Source organism: Amblyomma americanum, chromosome 9, assembly GCF_052857255.1.
Source record: "Amblyomma americanum isolate KBUSLIRL-KWMA chromosome 9, ASM5285725v1, whole genome shotgun sequence".
Taxonomy (NCBI): Eukaryota; Metazoa; Arthropoda; class Arachnida; order Ixodida; family Ixodidae; genus Amblyomma; species Amblyomma americanum.
The window spans coordinates 129,247,747-129,270,959 of record NC_135505.1 but is presented as its reverse complement, the minus strand read 5'-3'; the positions used below and the strand labels follow the sequence as shown (position 1 = coordinate 129,270,959).

Sequence of the window (23,213 nt, the reverse complement as noted above, 5' to 3'; positions counted from 1 at the left end):
TTCTTCAAGAAAGACAAAATATAGTCGCGATATTTTTTCAAGCGCACATTAGAACAATTTGCCCACCAAAATATTTTCCACAGTATTGCAATGGTTCTTTCATCATGGCAAACCTCCGCCTTCTGTGCTTAGGGAGCAGTGTTGAATTTTAGCTTTGGAGTAGCGCACCTTTCTGGCGCAGCGTCAAGTGCAGGAAACACAAACTGCTCATTCTAGATAGAAACATAAAGGCCGGTAAAGCGGCCAATCTAGTCTATAATGCGTCTGCCAGTCATTTTTTTGCGCTATTATAAATGCTGAGAGAGCGAAATAAGAGCAAAAAGACTTAAGTCCTGGCTCTCCAGGTGTTGTTTATCTTTAGCACTCTGTTGTCGTCGTTGCTCTTGACTTCGTTATCAGACGACAGTCGCAAAAAGTGTGCCTCCGCGTTTTCAGTACAGAGTGCAGGAAGCACGGCACACATTTCAGGAGCCTTGCGATATCGCCACGGTCCCGACGTCATCCCTTACCTTTGCGCAGCAGATAAGAGGTCCTCGGAGGAATCTAGCTCCTGGGGCCGGCAGAAGTGACGATGGCTGTTGTAGCGAGAGCAAGCTGGTCTAGTCTAACTGCACGACGTTCCCAAGCTCATATCTTCTTCATAATAGGAGCCTTTTGCACTCTCGTTGTGAATTCCAAAGATGTGGCGCCCGAATTGGTGAGCGGAAAGTATACATTCTTGCCTTCCTTAGAGGCTATGCGAAAAGAGCAACCGCCTAGGGAATCCCGAATCAAAGGCGTTGGCAGTGCTCTGTCTGGAACAGCAGTGTTGTTCCGCGGAGGAAACTGCGTGTTTCACTGCCTGGTTTGGTGAGGGGTGATGATATCATTGCATGCGTTCAATAGCCCATTCTGGAGTAGCGATCTTGGCTTTGATGCGTGCGCAGTCTGAAGGACTAAGATAAATATTGCCTCGAGCTCCACTGTATTGCGCTCACTTACGCAGCGTCACAATAAAGTTGCATGTTTCCAGCGTAATTTGGCACGTCGGCACATATCCGCCATAATAATTACCACAAGGCCTGTAACTCTGCTTCTCGATTTTATTAAGTGGGATGAGCTGAAGCACCCCAGAGAGCTGCTGAAGCAACAATGACACCAATGTGCTGCACGGGATGCTATCCAGATATCGCGCATTGAAGCGCCTTACCAGAGGCGTAAGGACACCGGCTACGTCGGCGCTGTGCCGTAGATCAGTTCTGAGGAATAGGAATGTGAAAGTTCCGTGTTCAGTTGTCGATCCCTGGTGGAACAAAGCTCAGGTGGAAGAGGTGCAGTTGTAATGTCTTTCAACATAAAGCGCAACTGGATATGCGGAACTAAAGTGCGTACGGGTCTCCCACTTTAAAACAGGTAACGTACGAAGAATTGCGCCATGCGGCTCGCTGGAACACGCTTTATAATGAAACATTATCAGATTGTACTGCTTACAGCCATTTCGGGTTCCTCGTGCGCGCATTCCATGTTCTACTCAAAGCTCGATGGCAGAAATCGCCGTACGGGAGCTCATGCAAAATGTATAGCACACGAAGGAGTTAATGCGCCATGAAAAATTAAAGCAGTCATTATCACTATCAATTATTAGAATCTCAAATCTTTTTGCGGTCCACACGTAGGGCGGAGTGAGGGAAGGAAAATAAGGCAATCACCAGCAACATAAAATAAAAGGCAGATGCGCTGCATTGTGCCCATATATATAATAAAGTTGTATTACCATGTCTTAATAAATCAGAAGCTTGTTCTTAGAGTTATTTCCTGAATTGTTCTAATAAAAATGGCACCCTAAGGACTTTGGTCGGTGTATCCATGGAAGCCAGAAAAACAAAAAAAAAAACCTTTAGGAACATTTTATTGATTGTAACGCCCTAGCACTTTTTGTTAACCGAATCACAGTTCTAGCTTGGGAACTGAACTGCGCTCAACCTATACACCTAATTTAAAGAACTAATAGAGCGTCCACTGTACGTAATTTTCTGGCCCAGTCTTGGCGTTTTTGTTATAATTAGGTACTTACAGTGTTTTAAAATTTAAACATGTGCCTTTTGTCACGATTAATAATTCGTTCTCATTTTGTAGTGTTTCAAGTGTAAACAACAGCTATAAATATTGACAAAGTTCATAGAAGCTGCTAAATTTTTCGAAGTAGGAGGTGCGGCTATACAGGGTGTGCCAGCTAACTTTAGCCAGCGTTTTAAAATACGCCTAGACACTCTAAGACGGCACGACAAAATACGTGCTGTTGGCTATTGCATGTAGTAAGTCACACTATTCTTGTACTGTGCTTAATTGGATAATTAGTCAATATTAATTAACCAACATCGCAAGCAACGAAGATAGGTGGAAAAGTCCAAAGAAAAAAGTTGTAGACCGATCCGCGAATGGTCCAACTGAACAGTTTCTATGTTTCCATCTATTACCTATGGGCTTTTTTTCGCTCATTGTAAATGACCGCGAAGTACAAAAAAAAATACCACCAGACATGCCCGCTTGCGCGCTGCGATTGTAGTGCTCTCAAACGTTCCTTGTAGGAACGAACATATCATTTAGTCCGGTGTGCTGCTGCTAACACAGGTGACAGGGCTGCGACGTAGGCGTTGGCTATGCGATTTGCGCAAGCGATAAGGACTGTGTCTGTCTGCTTGTCGCTATCAAGCGCCACAAGAGAAGCATACCGCTGGCCTATCCGCGCAGCCATCTGCGGCGTTGCTGCCCTGTCACCTTTTAAGCGGCATCACATCGGGGTATATAATCTGTTTGTTCCTACGCTTAAGGTTCGAGCGCACTGCAACCGCGACGCGCAAGCGGGCATGTCACGTGGCATTTTTTGTATTTCGCGGGCGTCTGCAGTGAGCAAAAAAAAACTATACGTAATAGATGGAAAGTTAGAAACTGTTCAATTGGACGTTTCGCGGACCATTCTACAACTTTCTCGTTGGACTCTTTCGCCTCTCTTCATTGCTTGCGAGGTTGGTTAATTAATCTCGACTAAATATGCAATTAAGCACAATTCAAAAATAGTGTGACTTGTTCCATACCATAGCCAGAAACATGTGCTTGGTCGCGTTGTCATAGAGTGCAGCGGCACATTTTTAAAATTTGGCTAAAGTTAGTTGGAACACCCTGTATATAGAAAGAATATTATTTGGCGCACACGCACATTATTTCGCTTATGCAGAAGGAACCGGAAGCTGACAAGTTTTTCAGCAGCAGGAAAACGTGGTTTTGTTTTTTTAAAAGATGGCGTCTGAAGAGCCCAGCGAAGCTACAGATGCCCTCGACGAAGAAATCTCTGTTTCCATCACTGAGGCAAGTAAGTTGGACATCTCACACGTCAAAACTCGAACTACAGCACGCGCAGCGTTTTCACAAAACATTTGAACAAATTTATTCAGGAACCCACGCAGTAAACAGCTATAAGGCAGAAGGAACACGTCACTAAGTGCTCCTCCCGATTCGTGGCCTCAAAGGCGTTCACTTTGAGACCACCACCACTGCCCCACCACCCACCCACTTACTGTTGTGAAAATGTGCCGTGTAAACTTTAACATGATTCTACACTACCCTAGGTTTTCAAGAGGGCAGCGTCAGTGCAGTCACGTGACGTGTGTCATGTGGTGTCACGTGGCAGGTCATATGGCCTACTGACGTCATCCCAATCCGCCCATCGTGGCAGGCGGCAACTGCCCCAAAGGACATTGGGCATTTCATCGACAATTTACAGACAATCCGTTCAGCAGTGTGTGTGTGGCGTTTGTGAACGTAGCCATGCAAAGGAAGCTTTTACATATCACCAGGGTTAACCAAAGTTTAAACCACAGCTAATTTTTTGTTTACTTCTAGTAAGTGTGCTACTTATGGACTAAATTTTTGAGGCGGCTAAACATCACTGAGATGAACTGCACTTTAACCTCGTGACATTGCTGTGGTGAATGAAGGCATTCAAAATAATTCAACACATACTTTCTTGAAAACTAATAGAGCAGTGAGAGAGATTTTTGGCGAAGTTGTAGGATTCACGCGTGGAATTTGATGCCAAAAGAAACTTTTTTAAAATAATTTCAATGCTTGAGCATCACCATTGATGTTTTTTAAGGTTTCTTTTTAAATCTCAAGATGACGTGATTACAATTCTGCTTTTTGCAAAAGCGTATAGGCATAAGTGTGGCTTGAAAACTACGAGGATACAGAACGCTGTTTCAGGGAAGCCTAACAAAATTTTAAACAAATATGATTTTTGAAGTGTTGAGTAGTGGCTTCAGCGGATATATGTTTTGTGGACATCCGGAAACATGCGAAACATGTTAAGTAGTATGCTGATTAACTAATTTTAATAGCACATTTTAAAAGTATTTCAGTCAATCGCCTATTTCTCTTTAGCGAGGTTTATCTGAGTGTTATCAACACCTGTATCACTTTATTGAATACCAAAAATGCAATCGCTTTCGACGTCGAAGCCTAACAGATTTTGGCCTTAGCTCGCCCGTGTCAAGTATTGCGCGTCTCGTGCCGCGCGCTCTACAACCTCTATGGAGTCTACGTCACTCCGTGGCGAACGCGCCACCTGACCCATCCTCCCTGCTCTATAGTAAACGGGACAGTGAGGGTCCCGTGACACGCATGCTTTGGAGTGACGTTCACTGGTGGGCTTTTCTGTGCGCGCGCCAACGACGCGTGATGGCTGAGATGTGCCGCCAGAAGCCAAAATTCATTGAGGCAAGGCGCCGTAGGCGACCACTTTTTGTTAATTCTAAATACTGTTGTGGTTATCACTAACGGCAAGAGAAAACTCGCTAATCATAACTAGCCATCTAACCAATATTCAAAAAGTTAGCAATTTTATATTAGTTAACATGATTGATCTGTTCTCTCACGTCAGGCAACAGTGATATAATAATGCAGCAGAAGACATGTCGATACCTCAAAAAGCCCGTTTTAAAAGAAATTCTCTATCTTCCTCACTGAAACAGTTTGTATGTATAAAGGACTATCAAATTTTGCTAAGTAGCGCGCTAAGTGCTAGTTCTATGAGGAAGCATAAAATTTGCGTCGTATATAATAATATGTTCTTTCCCTTTCCAATTCAATCAATGCACTATTATTTAGAAGCGCGTCAGTGTCATCAAAACATTAGTCGTGGTTTCAATTTCCTATAAGAAGATTTTTATTCAACCAATTCAAATTCCTTGCATTTTGCCAACTGTCATTTTCTTTTGTAGGTCCTGGGCTATTCCAAGATTTGGAGCACAAGATCATAAACGGAGTTGACGTGCAGCTCACTTGGGAAACACCAGAGGACTTAATAAATCTACATAGCTACATAGTTGAGTGCAAAGATGCCGACACAGGGCGCCAGGTATCGCAATTAATTGAAGGCGGAAGATTGTTAACACAAGTCACTGTGCCACTGGAAACACCGTTGGCTACATTCGACTGTAATCTACTCGCCGTCAGCACTGAAACCGGGAAATCAGTAAATGGGTCCTCTGCTAAGTTTACTGTATCAACTGGCAACATCGGTGAGTCGGAGCAGAAAGTAAGGCATGGTCCTGAAAGCCCTCATTGCACTGTCATAAATGTCATTGTCATTAAGAATTTTGTGGCCTCAGCCCTTAGAGATCCGAATTGTGGCTCGTGTATTAGAACATGATATATACATATTTGTTGTCAAACGCTAAAATCGTTTGCGTGTAGCATTCAGCCTAGTAGGTAAGAAAAACTGCCTGTTAACCCGGAATTTTATTAAGTCGCCGTAGTCTTTGAATTTAGTTCTTAACTTGAAGCAGTTCAGAAAAAATCAGTCGGAATTATATTTAAGTAATCAAAGCTAAACTCGTGCGGATGAAACTAATATTTCAAATAATTATTGGAGACCTAAAATTGGACCGTGCTAAATATATTTCGCTTTCCCAGGCAAAAGCAACGCGTCGTAAACAATAACATGGGTCAAGTGAGCCCCATTTCAATACTGACTGGTTCAAATATTAATGTTCCCAATTAGCACTTAGAGAGTGGAACAGCCTCAGTCCATGCATTACTATAATAGTCAATTACTGAGCAAACTTAACATTGGTATTGACAACAAATCTTGTTGTTACATAATCATTTTCTGAGCGCATCTGTTTTGTTATTGTACGCATGCTTATTTAGTTGGTTTTTTTTTCATGCTCAAAACGATTAATTCCAAATAAAGAAAAATAAGCTACCTATACCATGGTCGTACATTTGTAATGTATGATCATTGTATTTGCCTCTGTATATTTTAACAAGCAGCATTGTTTTTCGAACTTTGTTATTCTTTGTGTAATGCTACCGGAATTAACCTTGTTTGATGTGCTATTTCATGGTTTGCGTCAAAGATTTGTTGAATTTGCATACTGCCGCTTGTTGTTTCTTAACATGCTGACAATTTGAATGTTCCTGTTAATTCAACTACGCCTTCCTGCCACAGTGCAAAATGGGGTTAGCAATGTGTTTAAAGAAATAAGGAAATAAAAATCGCTAGGCCACTTGAAGCGGCACAAATGTGGGCTTAACGAGAAGTCATAGTCAAGAGGAAATCAATTCTCGGCTAGCTGCAAGCACCTGTGATCATAAATTAAAATTTATTTATCGACAACAAAAAATCAGAGCATAACGTTTTCACGCCATCTCTAATACTTCTCGATACACATTTTAATGAATGCATTATAATGCTCTCGCCCTACTCTCCTCTTCTTTTTCCCTTCTCCGGATTTATGCTGATCCCCTTATTCTCTCTTTTTGACTGATTTCGGTAAGCTAGAGCGGAAGACAGGGATAGCGGAAGGTTGTATAACATATCACAGAGGACGGAAATATATAGAATACTAACACTGTCGAAAAATTCCTGTTACGCTTGCGCCTCCATAGAAAAGTATTAAACAGCTACTGTTATGTTTTCAGATGCTGGAGGAGGAGAAGAAGGAAAAATGTTTATTTCGAGAAGCCCTCCACCTTAAAGGGCGTTCTCAGTAGTGGGGACACGTGGCTGGCAGTGCCGGAGCGGGGTGGGCTTAGAAGCCCTCTTTTCTCCTCTGTGATGGCGTTCCTCTATACCGAGTCCGCAGTTAGAGCAGCTGAGGTGTCCTAAGCATTGCAGGAAGAGATACAGTATGTAGGGAGGGGGGGGGGCGTATGTGTGCACGGAGAAATGTGGAGGATCAGTCACCAGTGAAAGAGGAAGGAAGGCGGGGAAAATATACAGGGTTCTGTTGAAGTTTCCGAAGGATGATAGTGCGTTGCTTATTGTTGCGTTTGGGGAATCTGTTTGGGGAGTAGGATTGCGGCCACAGTTCCATGAGCTAAAATAGTGCGGGAGGGCGAGTTTCCCTGTTGATTGCCCGCGATCTGAGAATTTTTGTTCTTATTCTTCCCAGTGAAATACAGGAATTATCCTTGAAGGAAAATCTACGAGGCTAGCTTGAGAGGTGCTAAAGGTCTAGTACAGCAAGTTACGAAACTAAAATAAATAGGAAGAGAAGCAGGGCGTGTGCACGCCCGCAGTCAAAGTATACATTTATCACGACAAAATTTCCGCTCTCAAATCGGAGAAATGAAAAATGAGGAAAGCAGTAAGCCACCAAAGATGGTCTAACGGGATGCAGGACTTTGTGGCTTAGACCTAACGAAATCACGTGCTCAAGGCAATGCTCACGTTAGCAAATGAACAGGGATCCAGAGAAAATTAAATCATAGACGAGGGGGACTCAGCAGTAAGGTGTGAAGGGAGCAAATGAGTACTATACTTGCTGGCGTAGTCAATTACTTTCACAAACTGGTTTGTTAACGCATTTCCATATTTTGCTATATATTTTGACAAGCGCATTCCATTTTGAGGTGGTGCAGAGGTTGCTGCTTTTCTAAGCTCATCCAAAATTCAGTTCAGAAAGTGCGGTCCAAATTTTCAGGACTCTTAATGGAATACATCTACACATAAGCATGCTGTGAAAAGTCTCCTGACATATTCGCATATTTTTTTGAAGCACGCCACGATACCGCAAGACAATGACGACATAATATACTAATTTATGCTGCGCTTTTTTTTTCCTGCAAGTAGAAAAGCCTTTGTGTTTTTACCGCGCTACTTTTCACAGATCCTCCAATTCATGTTGCTCTTTCTGGCCGCACAAGCACCAGCCTGACATATACATGGACCGCTAATACGACGCCAAGCATGTGGAAGGTTGTAACCAAGCGAACAGACCAGCTGGATGGGAATGGAACCCACAAGGAAGAGTACGGGGAAGGAGAAGAACTAACTGTGAAGCACACTGTGACGCAGCTTGAACCAGCAACTGAGTACAACATTTCTATACAGAACTGCCGTGGAATTTTCTGCAGCCAGCCGATATTTGTGGCTGGTGTGACGGATGTTTCACGTGAGTGAGCTTTTTATATTTTTGTCAGAGCCTCGTTTTAAAAGAGAACAACGCTTGACAATTCGTACAGGAAAACTCAAGGCTCACTAAAGTGATGTAATTGGTAGTAATGAACAAATGGGTTTATTACCTAAATATTTTTACGCAAGAATATGTAAGAATGTGATATGTGATAAATTTGAAGCACGAACTTCAATGTTACGGCGTCGGAAGAAACTTTCCTGTCTCATTGATTAGTGAGGCTTTAGGGGCAGGCAGTGGTATAATTGTTAAAAGAGCACTTTTCAGACGATATGCCATGAAAACCACTATTTATGGCACGTTAAACAAGTTAATACTGTACATGCATTCCCTTTGCCACGCGTGGCGCCACTATAAGTGCAAGGTGAATACCAGTACTACTCATGTCTTCTGGAAAAATAATCGATCTTATATGCCCCCAGCGTCGCGAATTATGACTCACTGCATGGACTACATCATTTCCTAATGGTTCACAGTTCCGGCAGAACGCTGTGACGCCGGCATGCGCAGCTGGACCCATATGAATGACCATTAGATGGTCCTTATTTTACTTCTTGAAGCAAAAACTTTTCAGTCATGACAGAAAAAGGCAGGTTTGCACAAACTAGTGAATTAAACCCGTGTGCAGATAATGCTGAAATAATTGTCATACAATAATTAATCACTCCTTCTATTACTCTCCCGCATTACGGTGTTCCTTTTGTCGATTTCGTACTGGGCTAGCGCGAGTTAAAGTGAGAAACTACCGTGTTTACTCTCTTGATTTGACACTTTTTTTCTTTAAACGAAGGCTTCCAAATGGGGGTGCACAAATTATGCGGAAAGTGTCTGAACACGTCATAAAAATTCTACAAAATAACGCGCAATATATACTACTTATTTCCCCTCGCTGGAAAAAAAAATTCGCACCAAATATAAGACGCATTTTCTCTCGCGCCAGGCCCAACGTTATGCAATTTCCCGTGAGACAGCATGACGGCTTGTGCGCAGATCAAAGCAATAAATGCGGAACGATACAATCAGCAAGCCAGCAGTGTGCGGCAAACGAGACAACGGGCGATCAAAATTCAGGGGGGCACTTTGTTGACCTAAAGTGCGGTGAGGCGAAAGTTTTTAGCGCGTTGTTGCTGCTTGTGTCACTGATGTGTGGATGATAAGGCGTTGAGTAAGTACACCATTGTTTGGGAATCTTAAATGCTGGAGACACTGGAGGGTGTTTCGAAAGCATCAGTCTGATCCGACGCATTTCAGCGAACACTCTCCAGCGTCCTGGACAAGGAGAGCCACATATGCGTTGGCAGGAAGTAGCGTAGTCGTTAGCACGGGGGGCTGCGGAACGAAAGAATGGTGGCGGAAGATAAGATCGGGCTTGTGGTTGCCTTTGAGGCAGTGTTGCCTGAGTGCTTTCGCAGGCCATGTTTGGTTTAACGATGTTGAAACCCTACCATTTTTAACGCGATAGCATTAAGGAACTCGTGTCGCAGAAAAGCCAGCGTCGTCGGCGGCGTTAGCCGTGCGCGAAAAATCCCTCCTCCTAATCCTCCTCTTCCTCCTTGCAACGTACGCCACTACCCCAACAGATAGCGCGCGACGGCAGCGCCTCCCGCTCGTCTCGTTGGTGCAGAGCGGGGCCGTGCGGGCACGCAGGAATCACGCGGTGAGCGGCGAACAACGCAGCGCACATCCAAAGCGCGTTCACCACGAAGCTTGCGGCTTGCTGCCAGTTCGTTCGGCGCGGACGCTATGCTGGCGTTCGGGGCATCGGGTTGTCGAGAACTATGTTCCGACGAACTACGACTGCAACTTGAGTCCCGCGCGTTTCGGCAAGGCGCCTGGCAGAGCTTCTACGTCGTTTGCCGCTCCGCGCGTCCGTTTCACGGTACGTAGCAGAGCGATTTGTCTAACAGGCTAGGCGTCGCGCCGAACGGGCGATGGCGTTCCGAGGACTCTCATGCAGTGCTGCAACACGCTGTCACGTTCCACTCTTAAGGGCGAAGCTTAAGCGCCCTCCAATTTGATTTCGGAAATGCGTCTGAAAAATTTCGTGGTGCGCAAATTACGCGAGTAAATATGGTATCTATGGCACATCCTAAATAAAGATATGGAGTGAAGATGAAAATGTGAAACTGGTTGATCACATTACCGCTTGCGGTTTCGTACTTCGGCTGTACACGACAAAGAGTTATCAGTTGAAATGGACACGTATTGCTGGATGTGGAAGTCCACCATATTAAGAATAAGGTAGTCCTTTCCATCGGTGATATGTGATGGCTTCTCTTTTAGGCGAGGTATTATATCCCCTATTCCCATTCATAAATTCCTCGCTTTAAAACAGCCTTAACATGCATTTTCTTCAGTGACTGTGTTGATCATGCGTGGCACGGAACCAGTTATGTCTGCGTTTTGTGTAGAAACATATCATGGTACCGATTTAGGTCATCGCTTTGCAGATGCCTTTTCTTTTTCTTCACGCTAACCTACTTAAAAATTCAATTGCTTCAATTACCCCAGGCGTAATTAAGTGCCCTTTAACGATTCTTTAATATTAACTATGCGTAACTCAAGATTTTGACAATACGGCTCTTTTTTTAGTAAACATTCGTTGTTTTTTTTCCTGTAGCCCCAGGACCAGTGCAAAACTTGCGCTACAAACTCATAAACGGAACGATTTTGGAGGTTGCATGGGATGCACCGGAAAGCTCCAAGAGAGTGGATGGCTTCTTCGTTACATGCGAAAGCATCAGTTCCTGTATTGACGTCTCAAAACAAGTTGAAAGCGTAGGTCCTTCTAGTATGGTGCTCCTATTTCTTGAAGAGCCAAAGGAGATATTCGAGTGTGCGGTACTAGCCTTCTGCACGGACTCTGCTGGTCGGCATCTCAACGGAACAGTTACGAAGTTTGAAGTCTCCACTGAAGGGCTCTGTAAGTAAAAATACTCGCTAACAATTAGGACTTTTTTTGCGAACTGGATAGCTGTCGGGATACCGGAAACTCAAGTTGTCACTGCAAAGTAAAAACAGTATGCTTCTAATTGTGCCAGAATGCAGTAAGGTTGGCAATTCTCGAGGGCACCTTGATCAAAGTATGGCCAGTACTATCATCATGAACAGTTAACGCACAACTGAAAACTCCACACCACCCACTGATAGACCCTAATGCTCGATGCCAGTAATCTACGAAACGCTGATGTTCGGCACATCGCGTACTGAATAACTGACTCCAGAACACAGAGTATCGTAGTGGCTGCGGAGGGCTTTGCTTTAGGGTGTATGCACAAAAGCCTAGTGGAACAATTTCTCAGTCAATTCTTTCGTGCTGATCTAGTATTGGTTTGTGTTAAATACACAACCACTGAGAATTATTATGCGGGATGAAGTCTCTCTCCGGAAGATACACACTATTCTTCCGTTAACCTCAATAATATTCATATGTCTGGAGATACCGCAGGTAGCCATTTAGCCACGAGATTGTTTTTGGCCTGTCAAATTGATGACCGCAGTCCTTCAGCGCGGACATTACCAATACGCAGAACGTAAACGTGTGCAGTGCGTATTCATTCGTCAGCTCAACAACCAGTCTAAGTAAACTGGAATGTTTACTAAGTAAGCAGTTAAATTTCAAAGTTAAGTTTTATTTTCCTTCACAATAGAATTGTAAACACAAAGAACGTTCTTGAATGTGCTGTACATTAATGAAATTTTTCGTTTTAAAGATTGTTGATTCTGATTTTTTCTTCTTGGGCACGCAGATCCTCCCGAAAATTTGAGGCTCTTGGAAAGAAGTGATAAAACCCTTTCGCTGGCCTGGGCTCCCGATGTCAATTCTACGGTGTGGAAGATGTCAGCCTGGCGCGTATTGCCATCTGGTGATGAGCACGACAGCATTCAAGAGCACGGTGAAAGTAGCGGAAAAACTGTGAAGTACATTTTAACAGACCTTAAGCCGTGGACAAGATACAATGTTTCTGTTCAAAACTGCCTTGAGAATTTCTGCAGCGAACCAGCGGTACTTCTAGCTTCTACGGATGCCGCAGGTGACTGCCGTCTTTAGTTTACACACACACGCACACACACGCGCACGCACACACACACACACACACACACACACACACACACACACACACACACACACACACACACACACACACACACACACACACACACACACACACACACACACACGCACATGCACACGCAGGCACACGCAGGCACACACACACACACACACACACACACACACACACACACACACACACACACACACACGCGCGCACACACACATATATATATGCGGTTCAATGTGTGTTTGCTTCTGCGTGTATGTGTATGGAGAGTTGAAAACAATCATAGACAAGACAGAAAAGCTTTCAGATTTTAGCATATCGCTCACCTCTCGCTCTTAATGAATTTTTAAACACGCCCTTTTTTAAGTGCAATGTTTAGTACCGCTGTATGTAGCGGATTTTTACGAAATCAAACTCCACGTTGCGGTAGCGCCGCGAACTACTTTGAGATGGATTCGCATGGGCGGAGCCAAGGTGTTTTATCCTCTGTCTTAGTGGCTGGCCAGCACTTTTGAAACTATAGTAATCATATTCTGGCTTTAAAAATGTATCTTATGAAAGCTATAACAAAAATGATTCCACGATAGGGGGGGGGGAGGGGGGGTGTATAAGAGCTGCCTGAGTTTAATGGAGCGAGCAATACAAAGAAATCATGGGGGAAGGAGGTTTCCAAACCCTATTGAACATGTTGAAGCCCATGGCTGCCCAGTTATCGACAGCCAGCCTTTATTTCTAACATATGATGTTTCTAGAGTAGAATGGCCAATGCAAATACGAGAAGACGCACTTTGCTTACAAACGCCGTCGAGCATACACAGCTATGATAGGCTCATTTAAAGGCCGAGCACTTTAGTGGATAATTGATCCAGTAATTCGAGGAATAATTAAGTCCTGTGCGTATTGTGCTATGACACCTGGTTCTCTATTGAGAAGAGTGATGTCGCGATTTTATTAAAATTTTATTATTGATTTTTCTCCTACTTTTGTGACCCCATGTCCTTGCTTTCGCTGCAATCAAGTTAAGCAAGCGGGCGATTAGCACGAATCGAACATAGTCGAATAAAAAAAATAACATTGTAATGACGCTCTAGTATTTATTATATGTATTGCGAGCGCTGTTGAAGAACTCAGAGCAGAAGGCACGAAACTGCTACGAAAAGACGGTGTGGGGAAGCAAGAAACCTCATTATTCTTGCCTTCGAAGAGTAGACATGTAGACAAAGCATTATATACATTTAAAGTAGCCGTGGCTATTAAAATTGGTTGGAAACAAACTGTTAGGAAAGGAAATGACGCAGTAACTGTCTTACATTACTGAGCCCTTCCCTGTCCTCAAAGACCAATTTTTCGACAGAATAAACGGAAATGTGCAAGTTTTATCAAATAAACCCGAGCGACTAGACTGAAAAGTTCTTCACTTATTGGTCCTAAGCAGCAGCGTTACCAAATTGACAATCGCTGCGTGTTACTTGGCTGTAGTGTAATCAATAAACCACGCTTGTAGTCTTCTCATTCACATGTTATCATAGTCTTTGTTATCGGTTTCAAATTATCTGCAAAGTGCGCTCCGGGCAATTTAAAAGTCCAGACGGTGATTGCTTCCCCGTCCGTCATTTATTCCTGCGCACTGTCAGGAAGAGAGACTGTTTTGCCCACATGATGTCGCTGCCAACGTCAAACAAGGTCTCGGAATTAATCGTGAAATAAAATTTAGGAAGAAGCGTCAATTTAACGAGGCTGCGCGTGGGAGCTGTCCTCCTTAAAGTCGCCATTTTGAATCATTTTTGGCGCCAACTCTGGGTCGTAAAAACTGCGAATGTTAAATACGAAAATTCTGAACCTTTGCCTTCGATCTGAACAACCGTAATACGCCTTAAAGGTGCACTCCAATATGTACGGTTGGCGTCAGCCTTCCCTAGAGGGGCCTAGCGCCATGGCACCCTGCAGGAAACAGCAACAGCTAATCGCAATTACTAAGTTATAACGTTGTTGCTCGTACAAAATAAGGGCACGATGAGGCTACCTGACAGCTGTCTACCCTGCTCTGTATTTGTTTTTAATTTTTGAAGCCTCCTAGGCACTCCTGAAGCACTGAAGAGAAGCTTGACGCCGTCGGTGCTAATGCAGCGATTCTTTTGTGGGCGAGGTGGAGGTGTCGCGGGAAGAACTTATTTTCTAGCAGTCAAAAGGGAGCATTCTGCCAGAACCCGAACTCGCTTGCGTATCCTTTCTAATTTTATCAGAGTGTGCACTGCACGGCATCATATGCATGGTATTTCTGAAACACAAGCCGCTTTCTGATGTAAATTCAACGCGCTTGTTATTTAAGATGTTTCTCAGTACTTTACAATCGCAAATAACGTGAATCTGAGAAGAATTCAATAGGCGTATTACTCTTCCGAATTATAAAACTGAGTTGCACTGGTCAACACCTGTAAACGCTCGCCCCCCCTCCTCTTATTTCAGAGTTGCTTCTGAACAAAAAACACAGCAAGCTAAAAACTCCTACAATACTTTCGAAACCCCCTTATGATCCAATTATTTAAGTGAGAAGTATGTTCGTTCCCTACCAGTTCCCACACTGCTTCATGTTTGCGCATAACAGTGTTCAGCACTCCCTTAAAACAAAATGCAATTGACACGCCAGTTCAGCGCCTATGCTCCATCCGCTCATAATTTTTCATTTGTAGTGGCCATAGTTTGATTATTCTTTATCATGTAACATATTTTATTGTCCTGCGAAATCTTTTGGCGGATGCGTGAAAAGAACGCCACCTCAATTCACTTCTTTCTGACAATCTGCCTGGAGAATTTAGTCGTCGTTTTAAGATGAGGCCTGTGTGAAGACCGCATCTTTATGTGAACTCTCAACAGAAAGGAATAAAAATTAAGTAATCTCTTCTGCAGTGCACATCCTTTTATGAAAGGGGGTGCGCTAGAGAACCGCTTACTTCCTTTCTACTCCCATATATGTGCATTCGCTTTTACAGCATATTTATTCACTTCTATTTACAGCACGATCGCTTAACAGCCGATGTAGTTCTTTAATCATTATGTGGCAAAGCGTTAAACATAAGCAGTATACGCACGATTAGCTATGATTTAGTAAAAGATCAGTATGTTGTAGTTTACGGTAAATTATCTATACTTTAATAAAAGAGCATTATGTGCAATAGACTGACACTGTCTTCAGTGCTGATGCCTGTGATCAGTCAACGTTCTTAAGAGGGCACTGCGCCAAACAACAATCTCCGTTTTTGTTGCCTAAAACCGTTTCGCCACTTACTGCCTTTTATTTCACTCGTGTTTCAGCACCGTCAAGAGTGGAAAACTTCGCTGTTGTCATCGAGAGTGATGTGAATGCGCATTTCACATGGGAAAGACCGGATCAGCCTAACGGTCCTATTGACGGCTACCACTTACTGGTCTACAACGAAGACAAGAAAGAAAACACATCGTTTACGGTCCCGGGAAACTCCACTGAGATCCGCATGCATTTTGCCCATGAGTTCAATCGGTTCCACGCATCCATAACAGCCTACAACGTAGCCGAGTCTAATGAAACTGTGTACAGCCCCGTATCGGAAGTCGAATTCCAAACCTTTGGCAATGGTACGTATGCAAGAATCATTCAAGCCGTAATTTAGGTTCACGGGCACTCAAGAAGATTCACAACCTATTTTATGCTTACGCGTCTTTGTTCTTTGCGCCTTACAGGGCAGTATACATGTTCTGAATGGAGTAATCGTGAATAGCTGAGGCGATGTGACTGAGGACCTTGAAATTCGCAGGTTTTTAATGGTGACGACTAATCTATTAAGCCCCTATATGCAGGATTCTTCAGCTATGCACTATGGGCATTTATTCTTTGCGGTGGTGTGTTTCTAAATGCAGCAGGTGGCTTAAAAATCTGCTGGCAAGCTTGAAACTCCGTAATTGTTTAGTAGATGAAAAAATTATGCGACCGTTTCCTGATATATACGGTGGCTCGTTAAATGCTCTGAAGCGCTGATTTCTAGAACTTTTTACAGGTAGGGCAGAGGAGCAAGGCAATTGACATGACCTTTTAACTGTAATTGTGAGCATGTTTACTCAAACTTTAGAAGACATTGGAGCGGAAAATCAAGCTCGGCCTTAAGAATATGACGCGATAACGTTAATGGTGATTGTGTGGCAAAATTGGCGATTCTGTGCTTAAATTTTGGAGATCCCGGGGAGTCCTCATACTAAAACTAGCGCAGTGCTGCAGACGTTAAGCAATGCGCCACTGCCTTACAACTGCAGCTGGTGCCATCGGTGGTCCTTGTGAAACAGAAGTTGCTTTTCCCGGGCAACATCTCGCGTGTAATCATTATTTGAACTGACAACTGCCATCTAGGGCAGTTTGTTCACATACCGATGGGCAGGTTGTGATGACGACACAAGGTTACGTTGCCTATAATAAAACGGCCTATGGGCGTCTATAGAAAAAGCTATGTCCGTCTATGGCCTTTTACGACCGTTTATACGTGCCCTAAGCGGTGCTTGTCAGTTATTGAAAAATCTACTCCACTAGATCTACAGCTTCGGAATCATAAAATTGTTTCAGCTGTTCACAGAAAAATATATCCGCCTGAAACTGCAGCTATAGACGGATACATGAAAGGTTTATGGCTATATGGGCCAAATACCTATATATCCGGCCATTGGGCATTTTTGTATGGGAGGTGGCCCACCAACCCCTTAGGTTGCTTTTCTGGGTATTTTTCGTGCATCTTTCACTCAGAGTCAATGGCAACGACACTTCATTTACTGCAACACGAGATCCTTAACGCTGTCACGCTAAGATTGTCTTCAGTGCTTGAAGTTTGCAGAGGCAGTTCTTAAATTTGTCTCGCATGCACTGATCCAGCCTCTCATCAATAAGCGAAGAAAATAAGTGGTAGGGAGTTAACAAAGCGTGTCGGACTCCTTTATCAGCAGAAGAAACTTCATATCAAGAAAAGATATTGTGAAGATCGAGCCAACTACGGCCCTTTTTTGAACTTGATTGCATTGCAGGTGCCTGAAATAGCTAACTTACTCTATTCTGTTGCAGGACCAATGCCTCCGCGAGTGGAAGTGAGTGATATAAAAGACCGCAGTGTGCATTTGTCCTGGAAACAGCCGTCCGACCCAAGGTACCTCATCGTGAAGTTTATTGTGAAAGTCAATGGATTTGACGCAACCGCAAAACCAGTGAGAGTCAACGAATCTGGCACGACGTCAACACCAGAGTACCATTTGAGTATGAGTGATTTGGAAGTCTGGAAACATTACTACGTCACTGTAGCATCTTGCATCAATGACACCACATGTGGACAAGACACCACGGTGGAGTTCAACACGGAATTCGAAGGTACAGAGGCTGATCGGAAGATAACTGCGAATTCATGCTAATTTCTATAACAAAACGAGCAGCAGGCAATCACGGGGCGAACTCTTTTATTGTCGCCTGACTCTGCCTCACGCTGAATAGGAGCTAGTTTAAAGGCGAGAATGGCATTAAGATCTGCATCCGGAGCCACTGCAGTTTTGCAAATAACCAGTTACGTGTGACACACCTTAATAAAACCAAGCAGTTAAGTTAAATTGGTTATTCTGATGAGTGGTGCATACTGATGGCCTGATTGTTCGGACTTGTCCGAGGATCATTAATGACAGTCTGTACCCATTTAATTACTGTCATTTAATTGCAGTATATCTTTGCAAAGCAATTTACCAGAAGCTCTGGAGAGCATATTGTTTTTTCAGTAATGTTATTTGTGTGCAGTATAGACTACATTAGTTTGCTCTCGCCAAGCATCTTGACCTACTGCTTGGCCACCTGAAAATGATAATTTCAAAAAAAACTTGCAGCACCATCCATACCTCTGAACCTGACGATAGGCGCTCTCAGTTCTGACTGGATGCTGGTGCAGTGGGAGAAGCCGCTGATTTCCAACGGACCATTGAGTGGATATAACCTAACCATCAGTGACGGCGTCACCCGCTTCCACGTGACCACTACACACCTGTCCTACAACTACACAGAAGTGGTTCCCGGCACCTCGTTTGATGTGACAGTCTACGCTTTCAACGACGTCGACGGCGTAGTGAAGTGCGGAGCCGTGGCATCAGTGGCGGTCTCCTCCCTGGAATCTGATAGTGAGTAACCACATTTTCTTTGATAAAAAATGAATGATAAGGATCTAACAGATATATGAGAAATGCCGGATATTAGGTTCACAAGCGCCTAAAAATTGCTGCCGCGTGGAAGTTAGCATTCTTGTTCTTCTTGGTACTAGAGCGTCAGGGTCATTTTTCGAAAGAACCGGTGAAAAACAGCATAAGAAAAATTCCGTTCGCAGGATAGATTTTTTAAGGAAAGATAGTGCTTCATTTGTGCGTAGAAATGCCTCCCTGCACTCACTGTTTGCCATACAAATGGGTTAGCTGCAACTTTTTAACATGGACATTGAGGGAGGAATTTGAGAGGTTTCATCTGGTGTTCTAGGGCGTTCGTGCAACGATGAAGGTAACAAAAATCATCTGTCTTCGTATAAAGCCTCTGAGGCAGGAAGGACTACGTAGGTACTCTTTAGCATCACTTAAATGATGTCGCACAGCCACTTCCAAATTGCTCTAATCTTCTTGATGGTGGAATGTTTTTTTCCTATTCAGCTCTCAGTATGGCTGGAATTGCTACAACGAGGATTCTCATCGGGGCACTAAGTGGCGCAGTATTGGTCCTTATCATCGCCGCGTACGTCCTACATAAACAGTGCCCACCAACAAGGTGCGTAGCATGCATCTCCTGGCATTGTAACGCACTTTCTTCATAGGCATCAGCCCCGTAGTTCGACAAATGTGTTTTTTAGTTCTATCCTGACCATAGTTAACACTGAATTGCGCCAAATTACAAGACAATTTTCTTGCTATTGGAGATATGTTTCTTGTTGGTGGAGTTGGCCGGAATGCTGCGACAATTTTTGTCAGGTTATAACGCAATGTGTTTCTAGTGCGCATTTTTTTTCTAGCGGCTACCTTTGTTGTACGTGCAATAAAAAATTGAATTTTTTGTTGTTTGAACACTCAGGAACTCGGGAGAAGAGCTGCTCTTCGAAGACATCCCTAAGCCACGTCGCTTGCTTGTGGACAACCTCTAAGTCATATTTAGCAGGAAGTCCTAAACTGGTCCTCTTTTTGCATTTCTGCATCTCGTCAATAAACGAGGCATATTTATGTGGCCGTAGGAGAACTGTAAAACCATAGCTGATGCTCAAAGGCATTCTTTTTTTTTTCATTCAAACGCATGGACTCCAGTGTGAAAAGAATGTGCCATGGTTTTAGCGCCCCTCATAGTAATCATTATTAACGGGAACATAAATGAGCTCAAAGAAGAAATAATGCAAGTAATATGGGGATAGGTCATGATAAACTATGACCTGCAACCACGATCGAAGAATGCTACAACAAGAAAAAAATTTATGCAGGTGTTGTAAAAACTGCACCCTATGATTAGCAGACTCTTAAGGAGCTATACTTGTTTTGGTGCAAAAGCAGTGCGAAAGCGAATCGAAGGGCACTCTAATGCTGAAGGTTAGCTACTAACAAATCAATTTAATTTGTGAAGCAGCGTTTTATGGCAATTTATTCCGGCAACGTTCTCCACACCTGCGCTGCATTAACCTGAGAAGAGAACAGTAGCTGATCCACAGAGCCTATTAAATCGAGAAGTGTGGGAAACACTCAATGTTACGAAATGGTATAAGAGGATTAATTGCATTTCTTCGTATACCCGCGGAAAACTGTCGGTTTTTGTCAGAGCCAATTTAATTATCTGTCGTTTAAAAGTATGCACACAGCTCACCGAATTCGCTCTAGTGCTTCATAAAAGGCATTCTTTTTCTTGTTCGCTACTGGTTGCTGGAATTTAACATGTGTATGTTGAAATGTTAGAGAAATCGGCATTCGGCGACGATAGCTTTTTCCTTCATCATGCTTCTCGTTGCTTGTTGTAAGAATGTGATTAAGGGAGGTTTTAACATGGATAAACGTTTCACTGTCACCGTCGCCGCTAGTGCCAGGTCTGAATGCAGCATTATTGGAAGACAACGGGCTCCCCTTGAGTCGTCAACAGAATATTGCTGAAGAGGGCTTAAAAGGCTGCAGAATGATCTTACTGGAGGGTGTCCTAGCCTTGGTCACACGCTTCTGTAAGGAGTGTATGCGACCGCGCTAAATAAAAAAGCGGGACCGGAGTGCAGTACAGCCTTCTCTTTTTCTGAGCTTTAGCAAGCGAAAAGGGTAAAGTTGATTCCTGCACTTTCATGTGTCATTTATATGCACTTTTGTTCCTGAACTCGCAGGATGCTTTTTGACGTGCTGCCGCTTGCACAATGCCTATGGCGCTCTCCTTCTAATGTGCCACTGTTGTTGAATTCAAGTTGCAGACTCGGGGAACTTCCGGATCAACTTTTTAAGCTCGACTGCAGAAGCGAGGTTATTGGCAAAGCAGCTAGCTGTTGTGGGTCGCTAGTTCCATTCGCTGATTGGTAGTGGTTTCTGAGCGGCTTCCCACGGCTGCCCTGAAACCTGCGGATTCCAATGGATATGACGACGAACCTGTAGACGTGGCGGGCTTCGCATTTACGTGATTTAATTACGTAAACACAAGAAAACAGAAGGGAACGAAACATTTAGAAAATAAAGTTTATTGCATCTGAACTTCCAGTGTGCTCCGCGACGAGCGGAGGACAGGGACCGACTCACTCTGCGGTGGCTGTGAGGCGAGTAAAAACTGACTCGTTGGGTTAAGGTAATAGTTCGCCCAGCTGTGCCGTAAGCGGCGCCGGCTGACTCACGGGTCTTGAGCGCGCTCGGCGCGAACAGGAGACCGTGGACGGCACCGTCAGTGTTGGCGCTTGGCGCGAACAGGAGATCACAAACGGCGCCAACAATGGCTCCTTCGCTCTGTGCCATATGAGCTCCTATAAACCTTCTTCCTGGCGTCTCGCTGTATTTAGCTCTAAGAAAACCTACGTGCGAAGGCGAGTGTAAGCAGTGTCGCAGGCTCTATCGCGTATGGGCGACGTGAGTGCTCCCGGCTCGCTCTAGCATAAGCTCTAGGTAAGTACCGTGCGTCGAAGTCGCTTAATCAAGGAATGGGTTGGCCTGTGCGAATCCCCAGTTAGATTTAGCATTAACAATGATGCTTCCATCTCGAGTTCGCCGTACTGCGATCACATTTTGAAAGTGTAAAAGGGAAAGAGCCCATGTGCTTGGACATTGGCACATGCTAAAGGACCTGCGGTAATAAATTTAATTTGCAGAGCACAATCACGGCAAGAATCAGAGCTGCTAACGCGAGCATGTAACGGAAAATTTGTGGATCGTATCATTATTTCACAAATTTAGGTCACAAAGAGTTACCGTAACATTGTGGAGCCCATTAGTACGTATCTGTCGCCGCATCAGCAATGTGATGCAGATTCTTAAATTAGAAGGTAGATTAAGCTAGGTAATTTTGGCATTAGTCGTTGATCTCCTACACAGAAAATGCAAACCGCTGCCATTTTGGCGTATCCAAACTCGCGCCCTTGAGCCCAGTCCAGAAGGGTGCTCTGTGGTTTCGAAAGTATACATCCGAAAAAGAAAAACTGGTAGAGGCTTAACACAGTTGAACCAACTAGACTTGCGAAAGCAGGTGTTCACTCAACTGGAAGGTGTCACTTAAGGCAGCCTTAAGGATATGCCTTATACTTGGTGGGTTAACGTCAATATGTGCAAAATTTATCATTCTCTACTTAAGAATCATAGACAGCGGCGCGTCATCGTGCCACTACCAGCGCATAGACGCAGCGCTTACGAGATGCGCCACTGTTATGGCAGGTGGTTGTGTATATCACAGCCACGGGTAGGTATTGGGCCACCCATGTTGCTTTTTCAGAGGAACTTCTCGAGCTGGCGCGACGCTCCTGTTAATTTGACCAAACTTACCCGAGTTACTCGAGTAACTCAGGTGAGCTCAGATTGTAACTCGGGTTGCGAGGCAACGGCACCAGATCGTACTACGTACGTACGTAGGGTGACAAAATTCTTGGTTGGTGTTGGTGAGCGTATGGGTGCTTCCGCACTAGAGCACATAACCGTACGCTGCTAGTGTGCGTCACACGCCATACCTGCCGAGACTACGCGCATTTTAGCGTTGCTTACAACTCTGCCCCCCGACGGCAGATGTACCTGCATTTGCACAAAATTTTATGCTATCTTTAGTAACTTTCATTAACTTTCTTTACCTGAACTGCTTGTGATGCGTACATATGCTATTTACCAGTACTTCCCGAGCTTTTCACAAGAGCCAATATATTTTTTGCAATCACAAAAATGCACTTCAGCGTGCTAACCTCACGTCCAGGCAAAGAACACAAAAAAATTTAGCCTAATTCTATCCAAAATCTTTGCAATGCAAAAACTTTGGAGAACAGCGGTATCATATCTTTTTTTTAGCTTTCTTATGGCGCGGTGATAGTTAGGCTTCATAGCAGCTGCATCTACTTCCTATTTGTTCCAGAGCAAACAAAATTCAAAATCCTTGCATTGGCAGCGTTACATACAGCCTTGAGGTATGTTTAACGAGGGAAGCTGCGTTGAATATCTACAATGCTGCAATTGTACAATTTGTGTCAAGAAC

The 23,213-nt window shown here is 43.9% G+C and overlaps 1 protein-coding gene across 3 annotated transcripts; it reads left to right on the top strand.

The window, feature by feature from the left end:
* The first annotated feature begins 497 nt into the window (after positions 1-497).
* On the top strand, positions 498-21,239 carry LOC144104343 (receptor-type tyrosine-protein phosphatase delta-like). Of its 3 annotated transcripts, XM_077637283.1 has the most exons (11): positions 504-697; positions 3,277-3,349; positions 5,256-5,555; positions 8,151-8,435; positions 11,077-11,379; positions 12,206-12,490; positions 15,833-16,132; positions 17,598-17,897; positions 18,398-18,685; positions 19,202-19,316; positions 19,617-21,239. In XM_077637283.1, the coding sequence occupies exons 1-11, from the start codon at positions 572-574 to the stop codon at positions 19,684-19,686; spliced, it is 2,445 nt and encodes an 814-aa protein (XP_077493409.1). In that variant the 5' UTR covers positions 504-571; the 3' UTR covers positions 19,687-21,239. The 3 variants fall into 3 exon arrangements, with proteins under 3 accessions (XP_077493410.1, XP_077493411.1, XP_077493409.1); XM_077637284.1 differs by lacking the exon at positions 19,202-19,316 and having other exon boundaries at positions 498-697; positions 19,617-21,217; XM_077637285.1 differs by lacking the exon at positions 8,151-8,435 and having other exon boundaries at positions 503-697; positions 19,617-19,794.
* The last annotated feature ends 1,974 nt before the right edge of the window (positions 21,240-23,213 follow it).

Coding starts and splice junctions, on each gene's coding strand:
- LOC144104343 (XM_077637283.1), top strand. CDS start 572: ATGGCTGTTGTAGCGAGAGCAAGCTGGTCTAGTCTAACTGCACGACGT. Junction 12,491..15,832: donor AGCTTCTACGGATGCCGCAG/GTGACTGCCGTC, acceptor CTCGTGTTTCAG/CACCGTCAAGAGTGGAAAAC. Junction 17,898..18,397: donor GTTCAACACGGAATTCGAAG/GTACAGAGGCTG, acceptor AAAAACTTGCAG/CACCATCCATACCTCTGAAC.